Source organism: Aricia agestis, chromosome 2 (genome assembly GCF_905147365.1).
Source record: "Aricia agestis chromosome 2, ilAriAges1.1, whole genome shotgun sequence".
In the NCBI taxonomy this organism is placed as follows: Eukaryota; Metazoa; Arthropoda; class Insecta; order Lepidoptera; family Lycaenidae; genus Aricia; species Aricia agestis.
The window spans coordinates 398,231-417,711 of record NC_056407.1 but is presented as its reverse complement, the minus strand read 5'-3'; the positions used below and the strand labels follow the sequence as shown (position 1 = coordinate 417,711).

At 43.8% G+C, this 19,481-nt stretch overlaps 1 protein-coding gene across 1 annotated transcript in view; it reads right to left on the bottom strand.

Moving 5' to 3' along the window:
• The window catches only part of LOC121739727, a 106,366-nt gene that overhangs the window by 41,073 nt on the left and 45,812 nt on the right, over positions 1-19,481 (bottom strand). The window contains exon 3 of the mRNA XM_042132276.1: positions 2,389-2,597. Within this exon, the coding sequence (XP_041988210.1) occupies positions 2,389-2,597 (209 nt within the window). The remainder of the gene's footprint in view (positions 1-2,388; positions 2,598-19,481) is intronic.

Below are 19,481 nucleotides of genomic sequence, written 5' to 3'. Positions count from 1 at the left end.
GTAATTTTATCAGTTTGAACAAATTAGACTTTATTTGGGTTAGAAAAAATCATGCAGATCTAAAAAGTATTCAATAAACGTAGTTAGAAGCTGTAATATTAATATACGAGCTGTTGCCCGCGGCTTCGCTCGCGTTAAGAATTATTATTATTTATTATATACATACTTTCATCCCCTATTTTAATCTCTTGGGGGTGGAATTTATCAAAATCCTTTATTAGCGGATGCCTACGTCATAACATCTACCTGCATGCCAAATTTCAGCCCGATCCGTCCAGTGGTTTTGGCTTTGCGTTGATAGATCACCATATCAGTCCTATATATTTATATTTCTACTCTATGATGTTTTAAATTTCTGTGATTTGTAAGTCGGAGACGAGAAGCAAACGAAGCGTGCCGCCGGGACCAGAGTTATAGACGGGCTAGCTCGGAGACTGTACAGATATATTATTGTCTAGCTTTATATAGGGTTGACTATTGTCGGTCTATCTAGTTATTCCTTAGTTTAGTGCTGCATCTAACTCCGCCGAACGAGTATTAATTGAGAGCACAAGTTGTCCAACTCTTCTCTTCCGGGTCCGGCGCTAGTTTATAATATTCAGTTAGCGGGCTCTTTTCGGAAGTTTTCGGGTATACGTCCTTTCTCGATACACTTAGTTTAGTTTTAGTAATGTAATGGTTAAACCGTCCAACGTCCAAACGCCTTGAAAGCCTCCGTGGTCCAGTGGTTTAGAGCGAGGCTCTTGACTCGGAGGTCGTGGTTTTGATTACCGCGTTGGAAATAAATTATTTTCAAGTTCGGTTAGGAATATGGACTGATTGACTGACAAGTAAGATGATCCATGCGTCGGATGGGCATGAAAAAATTTGGTCCTTAGTCTGATCTCTCGCCAGTCGTGCCGGTCTTCCGTCCCACTGGGTTAGGAGAGTAAAGGAATAGAGAGTGATCTTATGCACTGTGCACACACTTGGGCTCTATAAAATAACTCCTGCTCGTCTGGCCTGGTTTTAATGAAGTCACCGAAACCGGTGTGGGCGGTATTACCAATTATTATAACGTCCAAATCTTTGTGCCGGTGCATTTTCAAATATACGGTATATAAATGTAATTGAATCTTGTTTAAGCTTGGATTAAATTGTATGAAAGTATATTAAGTGCGTACACGAGGTCGACGCGGCGTTAATAACGGCAATTTCGGCGATTCATCAATAAAAGTCATTACTCATGTGTTGTTAAATTATTTTTATTATATTTTCATCGGCTGCTGGGGCGGGAAGTCGAATTTATTGATTTTTATTCTGTTGTATTCTGACTGCCGCTCAATATTTTTAATAGCAGGGCTTTTAAAAAGTTCCGTCAACCTTATTTATAGCGCATCTTTTTTTTTTCATGTTAAAATCACGAACAATATTCTCATATTTTACACTCTTATGGAATGCACCATCAGAAGCTGTTTCGTGCAGTAAAAACTTTTTATCATCGATGCTTATCTTAAAAATGTTACAGTTCGTATTTATCGTCACACGTCCCAGCTACTAGGTACAATATAATATGACAAAGTAAGATTTAACAGCGCACGGAAATGTCTCTTCGAACACGTTCTGCGAACAAATTCCACGCGCGGATAAAAATGTATCTCTTCGCCTTATATGAGACGAGATACAAAAATACCTGCTTTATTTCCGGTACATTGTGCACGAGCTATGAGCTAACACAGTTTACTTGTAAATTTAATTTATATTGAGACATTTTTGCTACAAAGAAATCACTAAAATTATTTTAAATTCATCTAACAATTATTATGTCCAATTTATTTCTGTAACACAATGATGATTATTGCTAGTCGCCAGCAATACTTCCGGACCAACACGACCAGCAAACCTTCAAGAAAAGAGCGTATTGTCTCTTAAAAGGCCGTCAATCCACCTGCCACTCTTCTGATGTTGCGAGTGTCCATGGGCGACCGTACTTGCTTTCCATCAGGTGACCCGTTTGCTCGTTTGACCCCTAATTTTATAAATAAATAATCAAATATACGATATAATAGTATATGCGTTTAAATACGAGAGTCACGTTTGTATACTTTACTGTCGCTGTAGTTGGCGGAGAATTTTAATGTTTTTAAGTTGAAAGTGTCAAAATTTTCTATCTTACTGCTGCACTAGAGTGGAACAATAATTACTTAAATGTAATTAATTCAAAATTTTGACATATCCTCATACATTATCTGTCATACTCTTCATTAAATTGAAGGTTAATCACAATTAAATATCTCTGAGTAGACACTTATTATACCGGACTCTTAGTATAGCTTTAACACCATAATATGATCAGCTCGAACTCGGGGCGAGTGTGCTGTGTGACAATTGATAGGATAGAGTACTCACGTTGACGACGGCGCCGGGCGTGGTAAAGTTGCGGTAGGGCGGCTTGCGGTCGCGGATGTACTGGAAGATCTTGGTGCCGGCGCGCAGGAACACCACCTTGTCCAGCAGGTGCGGCGGCACGTCGTGCTCGCACCGCAGCCGCACCGACCCACCGCGCGCCGCCCACCGCTCCAGCCGCAGCTCCACGCGCACGCCCGACGCGCCGCGACCTGACGACAACATATCTATTAGATATCTGAGAGCAAAGACGTACAGGTCCATTGTTCCCTATAAATCAATTCCTTCGAAAGTGCCAGAAGTAAAGCACAGACTTGCAAAATTTAGGCTATTAGCACGAGGGCCTAGACGAGCGGCAAGCGATTATCGTAAACGCCAACGCCAAAGCCACAAAATGTATAAGAACGACGCTCTCTGTATGCCGAAATTTGTATGACGTATATGTCGTGAAGAACATAATTATATGAGAAACACGCGGGTATGCCATGATCAGCGTATACCGAGCAAGAGGTACAATACACTGGCTGGTACCAACGTCATAGTGTCTAAACACACTAGGCCGAAAAAAAGCGGCATAAGTTTCGCTTGATTACGCCTACAATGTATTTTAAATTACCGATGACACACCTCGCCGAAATTACGTCGCATTATATTGTATGCGTTTGACATTGCTGACATAATCATGCGGAATTTCGGCCGCGTAACTTCGGCACGGTGTGTTTAGACACACACTTATAAATTATAAATTATAATATACTCGTATATTTGACAGGTTTGACTTAGCCTAGTTATTTAGTTTACTAACTTTATGCCGATTGCTAAGATAGAAGTAGGTGAACTTTATCTATTTTAAATGTAAAAAATATTGTAGCGGCGCCCCTGACCGCCTGACCCGAGCGGGAGGTTTCGAGAATATTTAAATATCCACATCCCCACACATACGTCGCTGAAGCACTCAATGTGGCACTCCACAGTCCACAGCCGCGCCGACCCACTCCGCGAATACGGATCAAATTATATTCTTCAAACGCCACCGACGTATCCAAACGTTATACGTATTCTCACAAGAAGGCTGAATATAAATGACTCGAGGGCGCTCGAAAAGCTCGAAAGACAGCTGTCTTGATATTGAGCTACAAAATAATATAGCGATTTTTAAGCGACGTTAAGCGCTTAAAATGGGCTCTATCACGACATAACGGTTGATAGCTCCGAAGACATCAGCAGCTGGCACCAGATCGCGTGCTCAACACCATTGGCGGCTCTTAACTCGGTTAATAATGGAATAGACACGCTGTCGCGTCCGCTCCCGCTTCCGCCGCAACGCGGTCCACAGCTACGCGGTGACACTGCGAGTTGCACTTTGCCGACAAGTATTAAATTATTGTGCTTCAGTTGTTGTTTGAGTTTCGGATGTATTTTGCTGTCGGGCAAAGCTTCGTAAACAATATGTTACGTTCCAAGTTTTAATGTGTTCGAACGCGCTCGAAAAGGACGAGGACGGCCCGATCGTCTCATTAATTTTATTTTAAGTGGGCATAAAGTTAACGAGCGGTGACGTCTAACACGAGACCGTTCAGACCCGACTCGTAAAAATTTCATTTCGTTCGAAACGGGTCAAGTGTTTGGTAAGATTTGTCGCGAGGCGGGACTCGGGAGTCGCAAATTAAGTGCGGTTCCCGGGCCCGGTAATCGGCCGCCGGTCGTCGTCGTCCCGGCGTCGTCCCGGCGTCATCGCGTGGTCGTCACGTGGCGGGCACGTCACCTGTATAATTGGGTCACCGGCCCCCTAATTGCTTACACCCAATGACCTTATACACTCCGAAATAACTTGCACCATCACGTACGAGACATTAGTCTCCCACGGCAAACGTAGACATAATACAAACAATCTAAGTTTGACTGTGTTATTCGAGCGAGCTATTTGCGTCTACATGCGATATTATGTTAAAGTTACGTGTGTTATTGAAGTAACTTTTAGTTACTCTCGATTCAAACGTTCGACATTCATTAAATTATATTAGTCAATCTGTCAGATTCAAGCCCACGCTGCTCTGAACTCAAAGGTTGAGTATGTAATAAGTCCTAATTGCGATACATAATACGGAGGTCTGTTTGCAGCGAAATTTCCCCCAACTTCTGCTAATGGACTCGCTAAATATTTACTCGCGCCGAAATACCGCCGCGTCGACGGCGGCTGTCTCGACCCGGTTTAAAATAGACCTCATATTCCCGACCCGCCTGCACACGAGCGATGCACCTCTTAAATAAGTGAACTCAATTTGAGATAATTTGTCTTCGATGAGAGATCTTGAGCATTCATACTGAAATGGCCGAGTGTTTGCGTCGTTTGTATTGGAAAAGAGCTGGGGAGTGTGGTCTCCGCGATGTTGGTCAATATTACGCCTCCAAAGAATGTCCGTCAACGCACTCCAAATAAAAGCCTATTCCAATACATATATAACTTATTTCTCATTCATATATTAAAGACTGAATCACAAGTACATAGTATTATAGATTATTCGTCGGTCATTACCATACGACAATATTATGTACAGAGCTCTTTTTCATCTGAATGGTTACGCACAGGATATACACAATACACATATTCCTCTAAAATTAAGACAGACCTTGCACTTATTTCAATTGCATGTAGTGCTCAAAATAAAAAGGTAGTATAATTCTATTGTCTTTAGGAGTGTCGTGTACTGTAGTATCGCGACATCCGCCCCGAGCACTCGCAGCCCCTACCTCTAGTTCACTTCAATGTGTCTGCCTCTCCCCTCCTCTCCCCTCGAGAGCCCTTTACAATATTCGACTTCTTCGCAAATGACACTGTGACTTTGAAATAATTAAGTGACAGAGGTCCCGCAGGTAATTTCGTAAAAACTTTCGAAGAATAATAATAATATAATAACATCTATGGACGCTTCACACCACGTCAGATAGAGTATGATGACAGAACTGATGTTGAAATTTTTAAATTGGACGTATTATGACGAAAATCCTTACGACCTCTGTGGCTCAGTGGTGAGCGCGTCGGTAGCCCAAGCCGGAGGTCGCGAGTTCGAATCCCGCCTACGGAACAAAAAGTTTTCAAAGTTCCCGGGTCTGGACGTGTATTAAATATGTGTATGATATAATAAAAATCTTAAATATATGTATAGTATAGTATAATAAAATATTAAATATATTTCCGTTGTCTGGTACCTGTAACACAAGTCCTTTAGGTACTTAGCACGGGGCCAGACTGACGTGGTGTGAAGCGTCCATAGATATTATTATTATTATTATTATTATTAATCATCGCTAGGGTTGTTAACTTGTTACCTACGAATTTAAAAATATGACATATTCGCTGGACGTGTTCCTCTTTGGTCGTATTGTTGTTTGTGTTTGGCACATGCGATTAAAATTGTCAGAATCCAATTTTGAAATCTTTGTTTTAAATATTTAAAAATAAATTATATCCGCCAGCGCAAGGCACAATCCGTTCATAATCCTAGTGAAACACGACGAATTTGGCAGATATTGAAACCTGTCCGTCTCTTTGCAGTCGAACTACTGGTAGTTATGTCTATTGTGACGTCAGTCTGGCCCCATGCTAAGTGCCTGAAGGACTTGTATTACAGGTACCAGACAATGGAAATATATTTAATACTTTTATACTATACATATATTTAAGATTTTTATTATATTTTATACACATACACATATTTAATACACATCCATGACCATTGAAAACTTTTTGTTCCCTCGGTGGAATTCGAACCCGCAACCCCCGGCTTCAGCTACCAACAGCCCACCAACAGAGGTCGTCAAAGAAGAATAGATTCTGCCTTTTAATTTTTAGTCTGTCGTTAGTTATTCTCATTAGCATGGATAATTTGATACTTGTAAATCAAGCACATTAAAGTTTAGTATCAGCCTCTTGTTAATCAAGTCAAGTTTTTACATAGTCTTTTATAGCCGCGTAAAGAATGGTACAATATAACTTGAAGACCATGATATTAACAGTGGCGCTATGTGGCGAGGCGTGGCCGGCGGTCGGCGGTACATGTGCAGATTGTGTCCCGGCGATTAGCCACCGCCGTTATACGGGCCCGACACGCACGCCACAAACTTTCATTATTAACCTCCTTCGCTTTTCTAAAAATGCTCAGCCAAAAAGAAAACGTATTTGCATAAAGTCTCGCTAGCCGGGTCTCTGAAATGGGAGTATGTTTGGATATTTACCGAGGTGCCCGACGCCCGTATCGCGCCCGTGTTCGTGCGCTAAATCGAGCAGCCGGAGTGTGTTACGCGGTGTCTTTCGGAGCACTTTTATTCCGGAACCTTCTTGCGAAACGAATCGTTTAGTGAGGGGGGCTGGGCGGTGAGGGGGGAGCATTAGGGAGGTCAGTCGCAGCATCCTGCCGACGCTCGGCGATTGAAGCCCGAGTGTCTCCCGGCGGGCGGCGCGCCTCGATCTAATTGAATTTAATATTTCTTTGGTTGTTTTCTGAGTAAACTTAAATTTGATTTTACAATTTATGACACCCATTAGGTAATGTTTCAGCCGTTGAAGATGAATATTGTATTCAGTATTTGCATCATCAGTAGGAAATACAGACAAGATCCGTTATCTACTCGACGCTATAGGTAGTAGCTTCCTTTTATCGCTTTAAATTGAATACTTATTTATTTTAATTCTTATTAGTTATAACAAACGTCGTATACCTAGTTATAAAAAATCTAGTAAAAGTAGATTAATTGTAAGTACCAGCTTTTCAGCCGAGTCTCATCTATGTCCCAGAAAGACAATGTAGGTACAACAGTGATTAAGTGAACACGAGTTTACGCAGCGACAGAAAAAACACCGAGCATTGTTGCAGCAAAAACAAGTCAGCAGGATAAGTGCCGACACAAAAGCCGACCTTCGAAGTTATAAATATAAAAGAGCCCTCAGATTTATCGCACAAAAAGTACTAAAGTTTTATTTTAAATCCCTAAATCAAGCTAAAGTACAAAGCAAAGAAACGCCTCCCCCCCGCTCACCCCACCCGCGCCGTAGCAGCTTATTGTTTATATAAATTGCTCCTAAATAATCCCCAGGCACAAAAAGTGCTTCAGCTGATTTATTCTTTATTGTTTGTGCCCCGATCTCGACTCTCGTTGACGTCGCCGTAAATAACATTTTACGCGCACAGTATCATACGTTACTGTTATCGCGTTACGACCACATAATGTTATTTTTTAAACATCCTCCTTGTGAATGCGGCTCGATGCGTGCCATGTGTATTGTGTATACTGTATGGTGTATACCGCACAAACTGCACGCCGAGCGGATTAGCAGACCGACACTCGTGAGGAAAGGGGGCAGCTGTAAGGACCTCGTGAGTCGTGAGTGTGAGTTAAGCCGCTGCGTGCCGAGTGACGCTACTGTAAGCGTTTGTGATCTCATCCACTTCAAATACGAATGATTCTTGTGCTTCAAAGAAAGAAAATGACGACGCCTTTTGTTCTTTCAAACGTATATTATGTCTACATTCTTCTTTCAAACGTACAGATACAATAACAATTATATTTCTTTGTAGAATTTATTTTCTCAAAAAAACTGGATCGATTTTGAAATTTGGTCGAGCGTACGGTAAAGATAAAAGCTTTCTATGGATGTAAAATGTACGATTTAGCCACGTTTTTTTTCTGCGCTAATAGTTCAGGACTGTACTCATGTTCGATAATGTCTCCTCTTTCCGTGGAGGAAGTTATCATCGTTATTTATTCACGGCGTCAGACAACGAGTCGTCGATAGCCGACACGACATCACATGTGATCCGATAAGATATGTGGTCGCGTGACCGTCGGGTCGGGTGTGGGACGTGTGGGACGCGGGACCCGGCCCATCGCGTGACCGCCGGCGGGCCGGTGTTGCGCGTCGGGCCGGGTGTGGCCCGCGGGGGACGTGTTACGTGTTCGCAGCGCGTTACGCCCGCGACTCCGCGAATCATATTAAACTTTATCGTTCGGTGCTATCTGTGTCATAATGTTACTCGATTTACCTACTTCGAGGTGAGCGTTTACAATCTCTTACAAGGAAACAATGGAGTAGACTCTTTGTAATATATTTTACGTACGTTTAAATATACTTGTATTTACGTATATACGTACGTTTTCTTATATACGGTATCTGTATAAAAATACATTTATCTATCTTTTTAACGAGTGGAAAAATTTCATATCCCTGTTCACTCTTACATAGATCATATCTTCAAGATTTAGTAGCTAAGTTCGATAGCTCGGGCTTAATATTATAATGGCGAAGTCGTAACGAGCTCCGAGCAGGTAATATCGTTATCAGCCCCGCGGGAACCGTGTAATATGAAGACTGCAGCCGAGGCAGCCTCGCAAATGAAGTCGTACTTCTCTGTGAAACCGAGGCCGCCTCATAAATGAGAGCCGTGAGGTCTCAAACGGGGGCACACATTTTGAAAGCCAAGATTGAATAGCACAGAGGCGGCGGTTAATTTTTAAGCGAGCTTTGTGACTGCTACAATAGTCGTTAATATAGACGAGCGGACCCGACTGTTAAGTTTTGACAAAGACATCAAAGGGATAATAAAGATAAACGTGTATAAAATGCACGGGAACGTAAGAGAAATATTTTCAATAATGTAACGAAATTATTCTGTAGGTCGTCCAAGTCAAGGTATGGGAGTAGGAATAGCCTCCATTAGCAGGCTGAATATGTAATGTAATAATAGTGACGGCACCTAATTCGTGAACCAGCAAATGTACTCCTAGACGCCACGTGGCAGCGGCGTTATACTATGTAGTATGTAGTATGTGAGGTAGTAGTTACGAGGTGCTTCCACTAGAATCGCGGTAGTTATCCCCTAATCTGCGGTCCCATCAGTTGGAAACTCCGTAATCCGCCGACTTGAACTCGCTACTCGGATTTGCTCTACTTATTTATAGCTGAAACTTCATCATTTTAAAAGTGGTCGTGTTCGGAAGGAATTAGGAGCATTTCTTTGGGACGTTATTCACGTCGGCTTAAACGCTGCCACAAAAGTGCAATAAACGCCGCCGGGTAGCCTACCTACCCGCTACTTGTCGGGTAGCGATGCGACCTACCCGCTCTACGTCTACCTGCACTACCCGGGCGGGTAACGAGCCGGCACCGATCTCGTTTCGTCGTCGGCTCGGCGTCGGCTCGGCGTCGTTTAATGCCATTAAGGACTATTATGAATGAGCCCGCATTATGCAAATTATGATTTTATTTTCCGCGCGATAATTTTATAAATTGACAAGTAATTTAAAATATTTTCCTTACTATCATCAATTTTTTTTATATATTTTTGTATTGTTATATTTTTTGTTGACCTAGAAGAGTGCAAAATATTTATTTATTTAAATTAAGGACACCAAACAGTACATGCATTAAAACCTAGTTAAACACAATAATAGTAATTAGTACCGATGCATGTACCTTAACAGGCGACATATTTGTGACATGTCATATGTTACATAGTTGAAACACTTCTAAAAGTTTTTTAGGCTTGTTCTTCCCGCTGAGCTGGTTCTCGTATCGGTGCAAGTATTATGTTAAACATATTCGGAAGCGTATGTTAAAGGGTTTAAGCACTTTATAAACTTAGCTCCCTACATAAACGTATAAACGCTAACACCAAGTCGGTTCGGCCCTGCGCGATAACTTCACTAAGAACTTGTGTTACGGATACCGCGACCGGCTCAAACTTCTGCTGTCAATTGTTCAATGTATAGAAACTATTGTACAGTTGGTGATATTCTGGGGCCCCTCTACCGAAATTACTATTTAGATTAGTTAGTTTCTTGACATAAAATATGTTTACAGCTATGTACTATGTAGTAACTAGACACTAGTGAGGTACTGCAGCACGATATTTCATCTCTATTACGCCATTCATATTTAAATACTGCCGGTAGTTCGCCGGGAACTATCTCTTGGAGCTGCAAATTACTCTCTCAGTTACAGATCTTGTGCTTGTGAAGTAATTACCGCGAAAAATCTGACTGTGAAAAATTACTGCAAAGAACGTAAAGAAGACCGAGTCGTACCATGGTCATAATATCATGTTATTACTAATGATCGTTTTTAGTTTATGGTGTATTACGTTTTCTTATACTTCTTTTATACCGTAATATCGTTATAATCCACCTATTGTTGCTATAACGAAATCCTTAGATTTATTTTGCTTGCAAAGTCGTATTATATTTTTTGTTGTCAGCAATTTGGTAGTCGTGTCCAAAATGAATCCTTTCCTTTGTGGTTGGTGTATTTTTCTATGTGCATATATATTCTCATGGTGTATAATACTTCTCTCTGTAAAACTCTCTCCTGCGGCGGCTCCCGCGGGTTGAGGGTTCACGCGATACGCGCCCCACAATAACTCAACTCCATTGTAAGTTCTGCCGCTAAAGTGTACACAATATTTTATTACATGCAATTTATAATATCAGTGTATTATTTTTATCAGTACGTGGCAGTGCTACTTTATTTCGAACTATAGAGATTCGAAGGTTCCGGTGGAAGTTGCGTTGGAGGAAATTGCGAATTCGTTAAAATATTTACGATAACTTTATACTGTTTTTTTTTATTTTTACTCACAAATATTTAATCTTTTTTAAAATATTTCAGTCGAAAGCTCGTTAGTATTTAAGTTGTAACAGTTCGGCACAATTTCGTGGCGTCGGCTGTCGAGCGAACCGCGAGCGAGATAACAATTTGCCGAGACAACAACCGCCCGACGACGGGGCACGACTTCAGCATACAAACGGCGGTGAGCCGACCTCGTGCAATCATAAAATGGAAAACGCGCGGAATTATAACAGGGGCTATAAATAAAAATACAATTACGCTAAAGTCGCAAAACCGCATCAAATATCCGACGGAATAGATTAGCTCCGAGCACGAGCGCGGGGGCGGATCGTCGAGCGGAGTTACCGCCGCGGCGTGACCAAATTATCCGACCCGGGCTTACCGTGCGCGTGCCCGACGTGTGTGACCCGGGCACGGTGCATAGCCGGGCTCACGCGCGGGCGCGACCCGGGCACCGCGCGCCCGGCGCACACCCGGCACCCACTGCACGCCCGGGTGATGCAGTTCCACCGTATCACAGGAAAATAGTGTTCCTGAATATTCATCGGGGCACATAAATGATTCAGAGACGCGATGGAGCATCAGTATAAAGTATTCGTCATATTAATCGTGCAAGATTACCGGACGGTTTTCGCACCTAAATTGGCTTTTCGCGATCATATTCGCTTCTAGTTCGGGGCCAAATCTGTTGTTATTTCGAGCGAAGTCGACGTCGTTTCGAGGGCGATAGCTGTATTATTCCTGCTCATTTCCCGTGCAGGTAGTTCGTTTCATTTTTAACTAAAGATGTTTTCAAATATAGCACCGTTCGGTCCTAAGTGCGAATAAAAGGCGACGCGAGCTCGGCGCCTCTCCCGCGCCAGCGCCGCGCCGCGCCGAGCGCGGAGCGACGTGAATTGAAAGCACCCCGCTTTATACCAATTTTCAAAGAAATCATATTTCTAAACCCGGCTCTCGCGAAATAAAACCAAAGGAAAAAAGGCTCCTTTTAATTGGCTCCGCCGCACATTAATCTCGCGGTAATTTAGGTTGGTTAGACGTTCGTCTATCTCAATGCATATTAAGGTCGTTTTGTAGGTGATCGTGATCCGCTCGTATGAGATGCATACATTATGCAGCATAATAAAGTTTATAAAGGAAATAGGAGATACGATACGTCAAAAACTATAACGCGTACCCCGAGCTCCGCGACCTTTGCACAATAAAATAAATCCGGGAAGTGCTGGAGTCGAATAGTGATATAATAAAGAGCGTAACAAAATGCGTCGATCCGCGCCTCCCCGAGGAAATCACACAAGTTTCACGCTCCGCGGCGCCAAGTACTCACGAGGTAAACTCACATGGCGTAATACTCGGCACCCGCACCATGTATACTGATTGCTGCACCATAGCACGCCGGATGGGTGAGGACTGAGGTGGCGACGTCACCAATAAAACTAAAATCTGCTGTCAATATTTTCATATGACGATACAGACATTAGTTTGTACAGAATGTAAATTGGACAATTATTTTTCTTTATAAGTACTTTCATTCTATTATCTACTTATCTTAAACGATTACGGCAATACATGTATGACATGTTCGTTTGCACTTTGCTATTTATCAACGATGTAAGCAACTGAGGTGGTTTTAGCACAGCAAGCGAAGAAACAATTTTATTCAGGTTCTGAACGAAAATAGGTTCGGTTTTCTTATAATATTCAATTGTTTTCCCGACGGACTGAATTCTGTATACGAGCAACTTCGTCGTATTTTAAATATTTTTAGTATTTAATATCATTTTGTCGTTGTTCCCTTCAAATATTCAATTAAGTTACTTAGACGCTCCTTGTTACACCGTTTTAGATTCTAGTAATTAATTATTATCGACTTTAATAGATTTATATAATATATCGTTATAGAATTCTGGTGACTAGTAGCAGATATGACAATAATTATTTGCCGTGGAAAATTTACGATGTTATTGCAATCAAAAAAGTTTATATCACCAAAAGAGTTTAAGGACTTGGAGTGTTACAAGTTCCAGCATCCGAGATCCGAGTGCCGGCGCCGCGCGATCGAAACTGTTTAAACTTTTACGAGTTCTGACTTTGTATCCACTCGCTTCTTATAACGCTACTTCACTGAATCGAGATTCAATAAAAATACGACTTAACTATGTAACTGAACACCGCACACTTGTTAACTGTGTTTCAAGTTATCTAAAGACGCGTCGTATAGCTTTAAGGGTTGATTCAGACCGCAACGCGATGCGTAGACGCATTTCTAAATTTGTATGGATTTGACAGATTCGCAAGACGTCTCACGCAATCGAAATCAGTCAAATCCATACAAATTTATGCCACACAGCGCCTTGCCTCGCCTCGTCGCGTAACGATCTGAATTGACTGAGGATCAATTCAGACCACAACGCGACGCGTTGAAGCATTTCTGAATTTGTAATGAATTGACAGATTTCAATTGCGTGAGACGTCTTGCAAATCTGTCATATCCATACAAATCTAGAAATGTATCTACGCGTCGCGTTGCGGTCTGAATTGACCCCGCGTTAAATAAACTGCGACTAATACGTTCTGAATTATGTGACCTAGCGTCTGATTAACCCAACGTATTAAGATTTGATGATTGATACATCTATTAAATTCACTAAAGGAACAGTGTTAGCAGTGAGTGAAAAGTCGGGTACAGGTTCATTATATTGTTATTGTTGGCGACACGACAAACTCGGCGGGGCCGTGGTCGCCGGGTGGCAGAGCAGTGGACTGTATCTTGAAGGGTGAAGGTTGCCGGATGGAAGATTCCTGGAGAAGGAGGTGCAGGAGACAAGAAGGAAACACAGGAGTGAACTTGGTACTGCTTGGAGCGGAGTGTGGTGGAGCAGGGCTTACGCATGCATCTGCTTGGCTTGTCGGAAGTGAATGTGTATGCACCGAGAAAGTGCGTGTTTATATATGAAATTTGTACCGTTAGAGCCCGTGGGGTTCTATCGGTTGTTGTCGAACGAATGCAGTCCGTTTATTGAAATATAACATTTTACACATAATATGACATCAAATGGGATTCTTATAAGCTAATACAATGGTAAACAAACATTCTTATAAGATAAATAAACAATAAAATATGTAAAACAAAGCCATGTAAAAAAGAGACAACAATAGTTCGAGTGCAACTATGCAAGAAAGAGACAGCAATAACAATTGTGTGAAACACACTACATTCCCGTGCGAAAGGGACAGCAATATTATAAAAATGAGACACAAGATAAACATTTTCCAATAGGAATTACTAATATGAAATCTTAAATCTAAGTGTAAACAAAAGGAGGGAATAAAACTAAGCTATTATTTACAGTCTCCCCCTCGTGCGCAAGCACCGAAACGTTTTATTCCTGGCTGCTTACGAGAATCAGACGAGATATAGCGAAGGATGCTGCGTAGTCCAATTATGTGGTAGCGCTGTCGGAGCTCGTTCATCACGGTTTGGTGATTGCCGTGGTTAAATACTGCGTGCGTGTGATGCACTAACAGTCGGGTAAATTCTTCCTTCGCATGTAGGACAGGCAGATTATATTCTTCCTTAACTCTGCTATCGAGGTATAATATCCCGCCGCGGTCGAGTTTCACAGCAAGTTTGTGAAAGGGGGACCTCTTCGGAGGTCGTTGCCCAGCCTCTATCGTCTTTATATCGTCCGCGAACGAGATGTTCTGACTCCTCTTGATAAGCAGTAATTCTGCTAGTCTGATGTGATCAGGAGAGATTTCCGTATTTATTTTTCTCTTGAGCAATTTGGCTTTAAATGCCTCAGCCGAGAGCAAGACGGTGGCAGCAGCGCGTACCAGGCGCTTATACTTCGAAAACCTTTCAACTTTAGGCAAGTAATCGTTATTTACATGGTCTACACAGACGTGAACCTGCTTAATTATTCTCTCCTCCCCTGAAGGGGGTAAGGGAGTCGCGGTCCGCTTTTCGCACGGCCATGTCGCGGGGTCGTCTAAAATAAAGCTAGGTCCTGTAAACCATCTGTGTGTCGAACTAAAATTCACCGGAATGCCCTTGGTAGCGTCGTCCGCGACGTTGTCGGCGCTCGGCACCCATCGCCAGTCGGCCGGGGTCGTTGTACTTTCGATCTCGGCTAGCCGGTGCGCGACAAACGACTTGAAAGTACGCGGATCGGACCTAATCCAAGCTAATACAGTTTTTGAATCCGACCAGTAATACGACTTTGTAATTTTGTAGTCAGATTCCCGTTTTACTGACTCTGCTAAGCGGGAACCAAGAACCGCGGCTTGCAACTCTAATCGCGGTATCGAAATTGGTTTCAACGGCGCTACTTTCGCCTTTCCCGTAACTAATCTAGCCGTCTTTGTGTTATTATTCATGCTAACGAAATAAACTGCGGCCGAATAAACTTTTTCGCTAGCATCGCAAAATATGTGTAACTCCCCCTCGCCAGAGGGCGGGGCAGGTACGTATCTTTCTATTTCGAAAGTCCTCAGCAAGTTTAAATTATTAATAAACGACATCCACGTAATGTGGTGTTCCTTAGTTATAGGATCGTCCCAACCTACGCCACTACGCCATATTTCCTGAATGAGGCACTTACCTACCATAGTTACCGGCGAAACTAATCCTAACGGGTCGAAAACCGACATGACGGCGCTAGTGACTTGCCTCTTGGTGGGTAAAATTTCCCCTGAAATTACACTAGATGGCGTGTTTCTGAGGTTCACGTTAAATCCTAGAGTGTCGCGAGCGTGGTTCCAAATGAGACCTAAAGTCCTCTCTGTATCGCTTTTTCCTAAAGTCGTCGCGCCGCTAATTCGCTTATCGGAAACGTCTTTTATTACTTCGGGCACATTCGACGCCCAACCGCGTAACTCGAACGAAGCGCCTAAGTTAATCCTATACATGGCATTGACCGCTTGCCTGGCTTCGTCCGCGTCGTTGAATGAGTCTAAGTAATCGTCCATATAAAAGTTTCGTTCCGCAGCTTTAGCTACCTTCGGGTACTCTGAACTAAAGTTTTGCGCGTTTTTATTTTTAACATGAATGGCCACGCACGGCGATGAGGCCGCCCCAAAAATAAGCGAGGTCATACGGTATTCTCGCGGGGGGATGTTTCTATCGTCGCCTCGCCACAGAAAACGAAGGCTGTCGCGATCCGACTCAATCACTTTTATTTGTAAGAACATCTCTTTGATGTCCGCTACTACTGCTATTTTTCCTTCGCGGAACCTAACTAAAACGCCGAAAAGCGACTGCAATAAGTCGGGCCCGGTTAGCAGCGCATCATTCAAGCATTTTCCCCCACATTTAGCCGCAGCGTCAAAAACCAGTCGCACCTTACCTTTTTGGGGATGAACCACTGAAAAATGAGGTAAGTACCAGGTGCGAGGTGATGTGGCTGGGGTGCTCACTAGTTCTGCGTAACCCGAACTTAGCAAGTTATTTACTTGTTTTGAATACTCTATTTTTAAGTTTAAGTTTTTATCTAATTTGTTCTCTAGATTGTACAGACGGCTTAGGGCTTGTTTCTTATTGTCCGGCATTACTTCATTGTCGGTTTTCCACAATAAGCCTGACTCATACCGATCGCAATTGTTCATTTTATTGCAAGTTCTATTTAAAACAGTTAACGCGCGCTCGTCCGGATCCGCTTTAGGTTTACGCGGCTCTATACCTAACGACTCTATGCTAAAATAATTCCTTATCAATTCTAACGCGGGATCCTCGGATTGCGACGTTCTTACGTGACTTATGAACTGAATATTATTTAAATTACGCGAGCTTGCGTCCTGCCCGTGCAGGACCCATCCTAATTTAGTTAACGACGCCACTGGCTGGCCCTTATTTCCGATACGTAATTGTCGAGACGTAATTAAGTGCCAGTTATCTTGGCCGATAAGTATCGTAGGTTTAGCCTGCTCGTAACACAGTTCGTCTTCTAATTCCGCTAGGTGGCTGCACTGTCTAACTAGGTCCTTGCTTACGGACTGCGGCGTAAGGTTCAAATTACTAATCGTGCTTGCGTTCATTTTTTCTAGATTTCGACTACACGCGCCGCGGATTGTTAGCGATATGTTGCACGATTCGGGGTCGTCAATTTGGTTACCGCCTACCCCTTCCAACTTAAGTAGCTGGCTGCGACCCCTGGGTGCTACACTGTCCGCTACCGTACGCTCAACTAGGGTCAATGTAGAGCCCTCGTCCAGCAAGGCGTATGTAGCGGTGGTGCCCACTGGGCCACTTATCTCAACCGGCACTACTTTGAGGTAGGTGTTTGACGCACGAACGTGATTTATTGAGCTAACATTGCCGCTTGCGGGCGGCGCTGCACTGCCGCTGCCGTGTAATAGCTTATTATGAGACGCTTCGCAATCGTTTATACCGCACGGAATATATTTACATCTGAAAGTTCGCCCGTGCGAGTTATTTAGACATCTAAAGCAAAGTTTACTATTTTTAGCTGCGTCCCATCTTTCCGATACGCTAAGTTTAATAAAATCTGCACAATTAATAGTCGTATGGGAGCCTGAACATACGGGACAATTATTTCTATTGGACGAGTTTGACGGCGCTTCCGTCGCGGAGCGTGGCGCCTCTGTCGCGGGGCGCGGCGTGCGATGCTTCGGCCTGAATGGTTCGGCCTTTTTAGCTGAGGGTTTGAACGCGGCTGCTACGGTATTACGCGGCTCGTACGTGACTTCGCAATCTGATCTATCACAGGAACTATCGCTATCATAACGCGTCGATCTATGAGTCCGTGTGCGAGTCGTGTTTACCGCGCGAGGTTTCATCTTGCCTCTCCTTTCCTCCCTAGCTGTTTCGTACGCGAACATCGCGCCGCACTGATCCGCCATAATATTTAAAAATCTAGCCATTAATTCGAGCTCCGGTGCTCCGGGTCGTTCAGATTTGAACTCGTACCACTTATATTTTAAAATAATATTTAACTTGTCGACTATTCGACCCACTAACTCGGGAGAATACAAATATTGTGGCTGGTTAAGTGACTTTATGGCCGCTACCGTGTTTGATATTTTACTCGCGAAACTACTAACATTGCGCCCGTCTTCCGTCATACGGGGTAAACGTTTTATGTTTTCGATTTCGGAGAGAATAAGTAGTTCTGGCCTGCCGTATCGCCGTTCTAGCGTATCTATTATTTCGTACGGGTCCGATACTGTGTATAGCAAAGCTCTAACTGTTTCGCGGGCCGCGCCTCTTAATGATTTTCTTAACCTAGCTACATTTTGAATGTCCGAGAACATATCCGCGGTGTCATTAAAAACGGATTTAAACGCCATCCACTCCGTAATTGTTCCGTCGAAGTGGGGCAACTCATGAATGAATTTAGGCGTCGCTTCCGACCTACTCGAATTGACCGCTTGAACTATCGCGTTGGCTAGCAATGTCATGTCGCTAAGCGACGTGTTACCGGCGCGCGGTTCGATGTTTTCAGTCGGACGCGGGTCTCGTCCCGGGTTTTGAGCGCTTGTTGACGGCCTAACACATTGCTCCGAGATCCAGCCTTCAACTCGGGTTTTATTCGATCTGGGTGGCTGGTCCGCGTCGGTGGATTCTCCTAGCTCTATCCTAGCTATTTCCAGCCGACTCATGGCAGCTGCGGACGCCGCCCTAGCCCGTGCTAGTTCGGAGTTGTGATACTCTAATTCGGCCTGCAACGCGGATAATTTGCTGCTTGCTCTGTCCCCGGGGACGTTAACTATAGTGCCCGGCGCGCTTCCTACATTTTCGACTACGTTGTCGATTTGTGCGGGTACTGAATTTAGTTTGGCCCTAGCGTCGGTACGCGTGCTGCTCTCCGTCGTGTCTTCAACGCCGGTGCCTCTGCTCCATGTGTTGGTCTCGTGGGTCGTGGTCTGCCCTGACGATGGCGTCTCTTCCCGCGAGGGCGTGGACTTGCCCGAGCGCAACACACGCGCGTTCTCCATTGCGCACGAGGGGCCCTAACCTTAAAACTAACACTTTTCACTTTCACTTCACTTAATGTCTTTACGTAACGCGACCTACCAAGCCTACTACTAACAGCCCGGTCAGCTTGCTACCGCGGTGATGCCGAACCGGGAATAGGAATGCAGGGAACAGGAAGGTAGGAACCTCCCGGTAGAGGGCGCGGGCGCTCACGGGTGCATCAGAGTGCGGGAGGAATGTCCGCACCCGTCGTTGCGTGCCAACTTGTGGCCCCAGAGCGTTACCGTACCGTGCCGGCGGGGTCTGACTGTTCACCTGGGTAGGTGTGTGGAGGCGTCAGGTCGTCCACAATGCTTCCGTGCGCTCTGCAGGGGCCGTTTAACACCGCTAGGTGGCCACGCACGTTAATGAGGATTGCTTCCAAGTAATCGGTGGAGGTAAGCAAAGCCAACCACCAACACTCGCGCGTACTTGTTTCTTTCTTCTTTCTTCAGAAGGTAGACGCTGGCCTTGGCTGCAGGGGCTTCGTCTCTTCTC